We start from the raw sequence: 11,969 nt of genomic DNA, 5'->3' as shown, positions 1-11,969 counted from the left end.
GCATATTATATAGCTAACGAATGCTGCATAAACATTTGGAAACATATATGTTACTGGAAAACTCATGTTACTTTGTTTTAATTTTTCTTATAAAATCTCTTTGATTTTACAAAGTGGTAGCTACTGAAATTTTTTTTTTGTTTATCAAATGTATAATTTAATATAAGACAAAAAAATTGAAGCTGAACTTTAAAAATTATAGCTATTAAGTTCACGTTTTTAAGTAATTTTTAAAAAAAATGTTCTCTCTCTCTCTCTTTAAAGTAGTACTGTTTTCTGAGTAAGTTTTCAAAAAATTGTTTAACAAATGTTTCCGAGAAGGGATGAGGCGGAGGAGAAACGTCGGTACTGTTATTTAGGCATATAAGGTATTGATGCCGGTGTAGTTTATGTCACTGTTTCGAAGGTCCAGGATAATACCAGCACTATTTAATAACATATTTTATTCAACAAAACAACATCAACAATGGTATACAATTAACAAGCAGACAAACATAACATCTTACATCCAGATCTCGTACGTAAAGCCAACTAATCTAGAAGTATTTGGGGGAGGTTATCCAATGGATGCGCGCATGCGCTAACATTTAAGTTTCAGTTCGTATTTCTAAAAGTTTCACTTCGGATTTTAACTTACCACATTTCCTCCCACCTTGAGTAGAATACCTGTAATTATACTCAACAAACTTCTAATTTTTAGACATAAAATTTTCTATATAAATGAAAGAAAAACACCTCAATAAACAATCATACAAAATATTTAACATAAACAATACTTAATGAATCATACAGTTTACAAAATATTACGGTACAATAGGTTTAACAATTCTTCCACTGCTACTTATTTTCAGTGAATTTCCTCTTACATCAACATACTCATTTTCCAGCTCTAATCTAAACAGTCTTTGAACTGGTCTTAAAATTTCTGAATTTTCTGTCTTTACAAGGGCTACTCTTGTGTGGCCATCTCTGCCAGAAATCACCTTTAATATCTTAGCTAAATTCGAAAATGTCCGCTTCTTATTAATATCTTCGACTAAAACTATTTCCCCGACTTTTAACGGTTTATCCTTATAATCTCTGAACGATTGTTGGCGTAATTGCCCTAAATATTCAGTCCTAAATCTAGCTCTAAGTAATTCTCTTATTTTTTGGAGATATTTAGCTCGTTTACTTAAATTTTTCTTATCTACCTGATCAATATCTACTACACTTGAGGAAGGTATCTCGTGCAAGAACATTTCGGGAGTTAATGGTGAAATATCGGACACATCTTCGGATACGTAAGTGAGGGGCCTCGTATTTATTATTCTTTCACAATCACAAAGGAGAGTGAGTAACTCCTCATAGTTGAGCGTAGCGCGTCCTAATATTTTACGTAAGATTTGTTTCACCATCTGGATTAAGCGCTCCCACCAACCCCCCCACCAACTTGCCAAAGGAGGATTGAATTTAAAACGTATTTTTTGTTCTGCAACCTTTGAGCTCAATTTATCCCAATCTATTAAACGAAGAGCTTTTTCTGCGCCGACGAAATTTGTTCCATTATCGGAATATATAACTGAGGGTCTGCCTCGTCGCGCAATAAATCGTCTTAAGGACTGAAAATATGTTTCGGTCGTCAAAAGGGTTACTAATTCTAAGTGTACTGCACGATACACTGCACACGTATAAAGAACTATGTATGCTTTTCTTTTATCCTTAAGGTACAGTGGACCTGCTAGGTCAACCCCTATTATCTCAAATACTGCGGCATCATTTACTCTATCACTAGGTAAAATTCCTGGCATAACTTCACATCTTTTAACTTTAAATCTTTGACATTTCACACAATGCTTAATACAATTACGAATAGTCTTTCGACTTTTCAAAATCCAATAATTTTCTCTTAAGTGAGACATCAATAGAGAAATACCAGCATGTAAATAATCCACATGATAACTTAAAATTAACAATTTTACTACAGGATGATTATTAGGTAAAATAATAGGATGGATGAAATCTGATGTATCATCACGATAATCAAGGTTGGTTTTAGCTCTTATAACACCATTTTGGTCAACAAATGGTCTTAATTGCTTAAGTTTATTATCATTTACATCTTTAAAACCATCCTTTTGAATTAATAACATCAGAGAAATTTCAGCTTTACAAAGTTCATCTACACTTAAAACCTTAGACAAATTTTTATCTTTATGTTTACAGTTATAAAAGAATCTATATATCCATGCTATCATCCTTAAAGTTTTCTTATATGATGAAAAATATTTACAATACCAATATTGATCACTATCATCCATATTTAAAGCAATTATTACCGTTTTACGCAGCTCTGAATTAACCAATTCTTCATTTGGGTTTTCTTCCGATTTAGGCCAATTTTCTTCCTTATCGTAGAGCCAAATCGGTCCCTCCCACCAACGACGTTGAATTAACTGTTCAGCAGTGCAGCCACGTGATGCAAGATCGGCAGGGTTTAAGCTACCTGGCAAGTGGCGCCACATGGTAAGAGAAGTTTCCGAGCGAATTTCTTTAACGCGATTATATACAAATAATCCCCAATTTAAATTACGCTTAATCCAACTCAGAGCTGTGGTCGAATCAGTCCAACAATAAATTTGAACTTCATTAAAAGCAAGATCTTTAAGTATGGATGACAGTGATCTAGCTCCTATACAACAGGCTAATAGTTCCAGCCTAGGAATAGTAAGTGGCTTTAGAGGAGCTACTCTGCTTTTAGCATTCACCAAATGAATTTTAACAATATCATTAACAACAATTCTTAAAAATATACAAAATCCGTAAGCTAATTTACTGGCGTCGCAAAATAAGTGTAAGCTAAATACAACATTAGATGGTTCAAATTCTAGCCATCTAGGAATCTTAATGTCCTCTAATAAATGCAACTGTGAGAGCCAGAGTTTAAATCTCTTTGCCAAATTATCTGGAATTTCATCATTCCAACTTAATTTTAAATTCCAAGTCTCCTGCAAAATTATCTTAGGCAACAACATAACAGGTGCTGTATATCCAATAATATCAAATACCCTATGAGCCATTGCTAATACAAATCTTTTCGTAATTAATTGTTCAGAATAATCAACAGGTTCTATTTTACAAGATAACGTATCACCTTCCGTATTCCAATTGAGACCTAACACGGACACTTCTTTCTTCTCAGAATTATTTATCAAATCTGATGCATTGGTCTGCCAATCTCGTAAATTAAAAAGACCCTGTGCCATTATCGTTTGTGATTCCAAAATAAAATTTCGAGTTTCGGTTTCTGAACTTAAACTAGTCACACAATTATCAACGTAAAAGGAATTCTTAAGAATTTCAGCTGTATGACTTAAATGATCTGAAACTCTATTTAAATGATATCGTAACGTAAAGGCTAAACAAAAGGGTGAAGTGGTTAAGCCAAACACTAGTCTTTTGTGTTTATACTCTATCAATTTATCCGAATTGTTTTTATCATACCAAAAAAACCTTAAAAAATCGGTGTCTTTCGGGTGAATAGATATCATACAAAAGGCTTTCTCAATATCTGAGGTCACACCGATTTTATTCTTACGAAATTTATTGAGAATCGATGGAATTATTTGGATTAAATTTGGTCCCGTGGCTAAACAATCATTTAATGACGGTTTACCTGCAATTCGAGCACTAGCATTAAATACAGGTCTTATTTTAGTATTTGAATTTTCTTTAACCACTGGCCTATGAGGCAAAAAATGAACATTTTCCAATTTATTATCCGACACAATTTCAATAATTCCCAGAGATAACCAATTTTCGAAGACCTCACAATAAGCATTAAAATTTCCTGAGTCCATTAATTTCCTTTTGGAATTTTTCGCATTCTTAAGTGCAATATTTTTATTACTGGTTAAAAGCGAACTATCCGTAATCCAAGGTAACGCGATTTCATATCTTCCCATAGAGTTGACTTTAATTGTCTCTTCAAAATGTTTAAGAGTTTCTTTTTCTAATTCGCATTTATTCTGACTCATCGTAGGATCGGAGATACCCAATAAATCAAGGCGCCATAAATCTGAGATTTTTCTTTCATTGATAAGTAGAGAAGAAATAAAAAGAGAAGCTTCATTCGTAGTTGTAGGCGTATCGCATAAATAACTGCCTAATAAGCAATTTCCGAGCTTCGTTTCTATACACAACAGGCCTGAACTTAAATTTATTATTTTTCCTGTCAGTATTTTACTCGCAATATCTGCTCCGATTAGTAATAATATTTCTTTCTCAACAGGGTATTTTTTCCGTTCTAAGTCACTTAAGCGAATATTCAAATTATTTAACTCTCTAATCCATGGCCCATATGGAATTTGTTTAATATCAGCACAAATCTTATTTTGACTTAACACTTGAAATTTATATTTACATTTATGATCAACACTACTTAATTCTATACAATACACATTATGAATACTTTCTGAAGTTTCTATACCACTAAACAATGATTGTTTAAACTTAACTTCATTTATAGGTTTTAAGTTCATATAATTAGCAACATCGTTACATAAATAACTACGATGTGAACCTTGGTCTACAATTGCTCTTATTAACTTATAATTCTTACCATTATATATTTTTACGACCAAAGTTTGGAGCAATACATCCGAGAGTTGTAATTGATTACTTAAGGTATTTGTTTTATTTTCGTGGTTTTCTTCCGTAGAAACATGTTCTACTTTATTATTTGAATTATCTGGACATAATATTTCAAAATGTCTATTATTACAAATTGAACATTTAACATGTTTCGACCTACAATTGCTGGCTCTATGTCCTTTTTTTAAACAAACAAAACAAGCATTAGTTTTCTTAATGATATCTCTCTTCATTTCTAAAGACATAGAAGCTGTTTCTTTACAACTCTCTGATGCATGCGACTTATCACAAAAAATACATACATAATTATTTACTCTTATAGACTTATGTTCATTATTCTTAAATTTACTATTTGCAGTAAACAATTCATGCGAAGTAGGAACTGAATACTTATTTTTATGCTTATCAAAATTATTTCTCTTAGGCACGTATTTATCACATGAAAATTCTTTTGCCAGTTTTAGTTTTGATTCAGTTTCTACTTCAATTCTTAAGAAATCTATTATTAAGTCTAAATCAGACTTACCCTTTTTTTCAAACTGATTTCTTTGTCGTTCGTACACTATTAATAAATCCGGTGGTATTGCTGATTCAACTAACGGATATAAAAAATCTGAATATTTATCTTTCGTTAGTCCAAGGATTTGTAGGGCTCGTAATTTTCCTTGTAGTTCATCGTATAGGACAGATAAGTCAGTTTTATCAGCAGTTACCAACTTCAGTAAGTCTTTGATATAAATCTGGACCAATACACTTTCGTTGCCAAACCTTTCTTTTAAATATTCCACGGCTTGTTTATAGTGTTCGGCTGTAAGGGGGAACGTTTCTAATATTCTTCTCGGTTTTGAAGACGGCGTAGTGGCTTGTAGTAAATAGGAGAATTTGTCTCTATCATCCATTCTCTCGTCTTTGTGAATTTTTTCGAACTGATTCCAGAAAGACTGCCAATTCCTTGGATCCCCGTCAAACTTAATTAATTCCAATTCGGGTAACTTATAGCTGTTCGTAGTGGAACTTCCTTCGGAAACGTTATTAACGGCATTGTTTTCTATTTTGTCCTTGACCGCTAGTACCTTATTTGTTTTAACTTTTAGTGCTGAAAACCTTTCGTAATAATCTTCAGAAGATTCGAATTCCGTAGTATAATCCTCTGGGCTGCATTTCAGACTCTGCATAAGTTTCAAATGTTCGTCTTGTGATTGTCGTAATAGATGATTTTTCTCCGTAATTCGTTCCAAATAAATTTCTATTTCTAAAAAATCTAGAACTGTGTCTGCTATGAGAGCTTCCAACCTATTTGCAGTTCTCGTAAAAGATGCTCGTAATGCAGTACGTGCCTGTTTAGAAGCCTCCATCTTAACTTAACTTAATGCGTAGTTGTTTTGCTGGCGTACGTAGTGCTTTCGTTTTTTACATTAATTCGTAATGTATCATCCCGGCAGGGATGCCATTAAATGTCACTGTTTCGAAGGTCCAGGATAATACCAGCACTATTTAATAACATATTTTATTCAACAAAACAACATCAATGGTATACAATTAACAAGCAGACAAACATAACATCTTACATCCAGATCTCGTACGTAAAGCCAACTAATCAAGAAGTATTTGGGGGAGGTTATCCAATGGATGCGCGCATGCGCTAACATTTAAGTTTCAGTTCGTATTTCTAAAAGTTTCACTTCGGATTTTAACTTACCACATTCGTTATGCTGAATCAAATGACGTCAATCCAGAGACGATAGGAATGTCTCACAAATTATTAGGGTTTTTTTTGTACAAAATATAAAATTTTGTACTTGTATCGATTTTCGTATCTGGCAATGCTCTCCATACAAGTAAGGCATCGTTTGCTAAATAATTTTTCCCGTTTAACGGAATAAAACCGAACACAAATCAATGGGACTTACGATTGAGAAGGATAACGTTATGGTTAGGCATATAAGAAAAGAGATATTGTTCAACCCTTTATTCATTTCGCTCTCGTCTCGGTTGAGAGATAAAAATTCATCACTGTAAAATATGTATAACTTAATAATTTTTATCCTCATTATTTTAGAAATTCAAAAAAATATTTTATTACATATTTTAAATGTTATGAGCTGTGACGGCTCAGTTAACGCCTTGTACAACTGAAAGATTGCACACGGTTTTTCATAGGTAGTCTGATCTGACCATTATAAAGGCAAACCAATTTGCTAAAGACCCATTTCATACAAAATACAATAAAAATAAGAAAGTGGTAGCAAATATATGAGTAAAAATTTGTTTAATTTATGAATATGATTGGTCTATCTTAGTCACTTTTCAACCACTACAGATTCAAATCTCAAATATATATGATAAATTTCTCTCAATTACTTTAAAAAAAAAATAAATAAATAAAAAAAAATAAGGTGTGTAAAATGCGCTGAAAACCACAGGTCTCATGAATGCAACAAAGACAGAACAACACCTCCAAAATGCTGTAATTGTTACAAAAACCACACAGCCAACTATACTGGGTGCGAGACCCGCCCCAACAGAAGGAACCCTCGAGCAACATCAAATTCAACGCCTAAACTTGCTCACCGATTAGTGTCTTTAATCAAAGAATTACAGGAATTGCTCAAAAATGAAGAAGTGCTACGTCTTCTGCGGGATATCATCGGGGAAACATCTCAATCACAGTGAGTTCTATTTTTATTTCCAAGACTCTCAAGTTAAATTCACTGAACTTTTCACAGTAGACTTTTACTTATGTTAAATAAAATTACATCAAATTTTATTTTCTGAAAATATAGCCAATTAATGCATATGTATTTATCAACTTATGCACGTTAAATTCTTTTGCAAATTCTATTGTATTTAAGGAACAATATTTCTCTGATAAAATATATTTACTGCATTTTCTCCAAATATGTTATTTTATCATGAATCAAGGTATAATTTATCTATATTCATCAATTATGTTCTTCATTTTTCAAAAATCAATTATTGTACATATCAAATCATGTTATATTTTCATTTTAAATTAAAGTCTACAATCAATATTTCTAATGTTATGTAAAAACGTCAATTTGTCATATTGAATTTTTCATTCTTTTATTATTTCACAAGCGAACGGCTTGATTTTTTTTTTCATGGCTACCACAATGTATTCGAATGAACTTCAATGTATGTCATAATTAAATATGTGCTAGTTAAAATATAGAAAGTTAATTAGTGAAATATGTATCAATTTATGTTAATATTTATTTATGTCAACTTACGTATATATATGTCAAATTATGTTTATATTTATATATGTCAACTTAGATTCGATGAATCAGATATTCAAATGTTATATTTACTCAAGCAAAGTGCTTGTTTTTCTATTAGCTACCACATCGACTGCTAAATTCAAAATGTTATTACTATAAATTTTCTGTAAATTTCTAGATGTATGGGATAGGGGCCGCTAAGAGGCCCAGGTGCCCAATTTTTGTAAATAAAAGTAAAGTAAAGTACTTTAAAAATATATTTCTTTTTGCGCATTTATTATTATGTATTTTTCCTCTTTCTCTGCGGCTATGAGGCTACTGCGCACCTGCGAAGCTCGGGGGTAATACTTCGGGGGGAGGCGAGACAGTCTGCCACAAAAACCTCTTCTCTCTCTTAAATTTGTTTGTTTAATCTCGTTTCTTATTTTAAATTTTCTCTCAGTAAATGTTACTTAATACAAACTTTCACCATTCAATTGCCCTTCGACGATTTATTATACATTCCCACTCAAGATGAATTAGTTAGAGCCCCTCGCAGGGCTGATGCTAAGATAACTACCTATATATGAGTATGGAGTACTTTGCAAGTAGAATTTAAGTTCATGCGCACAACAGGCTCACTTTCTCAATAGTCTGGGCAGACTAATTATAATATACCGCGTGAAGGATTTTTGATGCAGGAGATGATGGCTCAGTGCATACCTGCCAACTTTTACTCTTTACACAAAAGCTTTTTCGAAGTGGTAGCTAAACGTATAATGAAAAATCAAAACAGGTAAGTATTATGTTAATATATTAAGAGAAAAATTCTTTCCGCAAAAGATAACGTTCTATTTTACAAGCATGCAAGATCATCATAAGTTGTGAATTATATAAGCCTACGAATTATGTAGAAGTAGTGGTGGATAAAATACTACTAAATTGAATTTATTAAACCAAGAATCACAATAATTAAGTAAATTTTGTATAAATTTTCTGCAATTCCATAAAAGAGTGTAAAATTATAGTTCTATATCATGTTATACGCTGTCAGCCAGCTGTTTTTCGCAGCCTATGTGAAAGGTCAGCGTCAGCAAGCGGTGGCAGACGCAGCCTAAATTTATTTTCAGCGTCAGCCTCCGGTGGATCTCGCGATCTAGATGTAATTTTAGTGTCAGCCACCGGTGGCTGACGTGGCCTAAATGGAAACTCCAGTGTCAGCCACCGATGGCAGACGCGGCGTTCAACGTGATAAGGCATATATCAGGTGTACCACTGGCAAGGTTGCTAATGGTGACTAAAATTGCAAGAAGTGCAGGCTAATAAAAGTCAAAATTTACTAAAATAAAATAAAATTAGCAACATTTTAAAGCATATTTTTTTCAGTCTACTATTGAAAGTGAAAGCAAAAAATTTTTGTATAAGAATAATATTAAATGTAAGTCATAGTGGTAGAGAAAGTTGATAATTATAGAGGTAACAAATGCCGCCTGCGGAATTCCTGCACTGATTTCTTTCGGATGCTTTTGTTACAATAATAATTTTTATGCATTCGAATCCTTTCAATTTCTATAATATTAGCTTCAAAGTTTCGTGTATGGTTTCATTCGATTCAGGGAGCAAAAGTACATAGGAGTCAATGCTTCTCCTGTTCAGATAGTATTGTCAAATGCAGAAAAAAGTATATAAATAAAAGTTTGTATTTCGTCAACGTAAAATTCTTATTCTGAACTGACAGTTTGAAGAAAGTATAACAACTCGAGGAAGGTATAACAATTTGCTACTGGTTAAAACTGTAAGGAAGGTACAACAATTTAAGAATAGAATAACAATTAAGAATAAGAATAAGGTTATGAGAATACTTTTTGTACAATCCTTGCAACTTCTGAGAAATCAGTTTCATTGTTTTGCGTATGATTTCATTCGATTCAGAGTGCAAAAACACATAGGATGCAATAATTTCACTAAAATCCTTGCAGCTTTTAGAATATTAGTTTCATTGTTTGGCGCATAATTTCATTCGATACAGTCAGCAAACGTATGCAGGATACAATGTTTCACATGCTTAGATAATAATGTGAGATGCTAAATGAGTATGCAAATAAAAGATTGTATTTTGTTTACGCAAAATTCATCCGCTTACGCAGAATTCAAAATTCTTCGCCATTAATGAAAATGAACAATGATTACGCCCTTAAAGGGGAACAGTTATGCTATTAAAAGGCTACAGCATTAATTAAAATATATTATGATGATAAACTAAAATTGGAACGGTTGACGGTCATGTAATTAAAAAGCTTCAACATCAACTAAAATATACAATGATGAAAAGTTCCAATTGGTACAGTTGGCACTTATGAATTTAAAAAGCTTCAACGCTAACTAAAATAAACAATTATAATAAACTATAACTGTAATTGTTGACGATCATGCAATCAAAAAGCTTCAACATTAACTAAAATTCACAATAACGATAAACTAAAATAGGATTTGTTGGCATTTATGTTATTAAAAACAGCCCCTTAGGAAAATTTGCCATAGGTTTGCCATAAAAAATTGCCATAGGATATTCCTATGGCGTTTTGCGTATGGTAAAATTTTGCCATATACGTAGGGCAAAATTTTGCCATACATGTGTGGCAAAATTTAGCCATAGGCAAAACCCCATAGGAATATCCAATGGCATTTTTTATATGGCATATTTTTGTCATAAATGTATGGCAAAATTTTGCCATACGTATATGGCAAGATTTTACCATAAGTAAAACCCCATAGGAATATCCTATGGCATTTTTTATCTGGCAAAATTTTGCCATACATGTATGGTAAAATTTTACCATACGTACATGGAAAAATTTTACCATAGGCAAAACCCCTTAGGAATATCCTATGGCATTCTTTTATATTGCAAATTTTTGCCATAAAACTAAGATGTGCCGCATCTTATGAAAAAACATTTTTCCATAGGCTATGGTACACCTTTGCCATACAGCTACGGCAACATTTCTCGTTGATATTTTACCATACATCAAAAAATAATTACTTACAAGAATCTTTCGCAAATGGATATTAAAAATGCAAAACTTAATAATTGTACAATAAATGTATACAGAAAGCATTTTTTTTAAATTTCTTTCATAAACTTCCCCTGTTTTACTTGCAGAATCCTTTCTGAATGCTGTTCTTATTCAAATAAATTTTGAACGGTTAGTACTAACCGTTAGAAAATGGGTCCGGTGGAAGGAGCGAGTGGGGAAAATATTGGTTATGTCGATTAGGAACAAAGTATATTGAGTACAATCAACCAATATTTGTTAAAGCTGTAAAAAACAAGAAAATAGAAAGTGGGTCTGGAGGTCGGAGTGAGTATAAAAAACGTTAATTTGATTGATTGGTATCATAATTAGTTAGATAAGCGTCAGATATTAGAGAAATCTAAAAGAAAGCGAAGTAAAATAATAGTCCGATGGTCGGAGAGAGTATGAAAATTTTTAAAATTTTGATATGTGATACTAAGCTAACTCAGAAAATTTATGTTGAGTTGTGTTAAGCACGTTAGAAGAGATAACGCAATATAGAAACATTGGTAAATACAAAACATGTTTAAGACATGATTAAAATTGGAAAAATTAATAATTGCTATTGACAAATTGACACTTGGTCAGGGATAGTAAATAAAAATTAATTGGATATAGGAAATCGCTATGGCGAAAAAGGTGTACACTTAAGGAAATATTAAATTGTTAAAAGCATTTCTGGTAACAGCAGCAGATGATATGGCCAGGGACTGTCCCATTGATGACATTGAAGCAAAATAATTGTCAACCAGTAATCCAGGAAATCTAGTTAAGTGATGACCCTAAGCTATGTATAAATATGTAACAGAACATTGTACAAGTATATGTGGATACTTTAGAAATATTAGTTGTAAGATAGTAAAACGCAGAGACATGATAAAGAACAATTTAATAGCAAGCAAAAATTAAACACAAAATAAAAATATAAGGCCCTAACATATGTAAGATAATGTAAAAATGCAATGTAAGAACCTAAGTGGAATTAAAATAAAAAACTAATGAGAATGTAAATACTGACTTTGATATTGATATATGAGAT

At 32.2% G+C, this 11,969-nt stretch overlaps 1 protein-coding gene across 1 annotated transcript; it reads right to left on the bottom strand.

Annotated features, from left to right (window-relative positions):
- Window positions 1–803: 803 nt before the first annotated feature.
- On the bottom strand, window positions 804–5,987 carry LOC147810824 (uncharacterized). Its single transcript, XM_087162100.1, has one exon. The coding sequence runs from the start codon at window positions 5,985–5,987 to the stop codon at window positions 804–806; it is 5,184 nt and encodes a 1,727-aa protein (XP_087018226.1).
- Between the last annotated feature and the right edge of the window lie 5,982 nt (window positions 5,988–11,969).

This window comes from Parasteatoda tepidariorum, chromosome 4 (assembly GCF_982258835.1).
Source record: "Parasteatoda tepidariorum strain Cologne lab strain chromosome 4, Ptep-v5.0, whole genome shotgun sequence".
NCBI lineage: Eukaryota > Metazoa > Arthropoda > Arachnida > Araneae > Theridiidae > Parasteatoda > Parasteatoda tepidariorum.
This window is presented reverse-complemented; position numbering and strand designations above follow the sequence as displayed.

What these genes read in the sequence shown, in the direction of transcription:
- LOC147810824 (XM_087162100.1), bottom strand. Translation starts at nt 5,987, where the DNA reads ATGGAGGCTTCTAAACAGGCACGTACTGCATTACGAGCATCTTTTACG.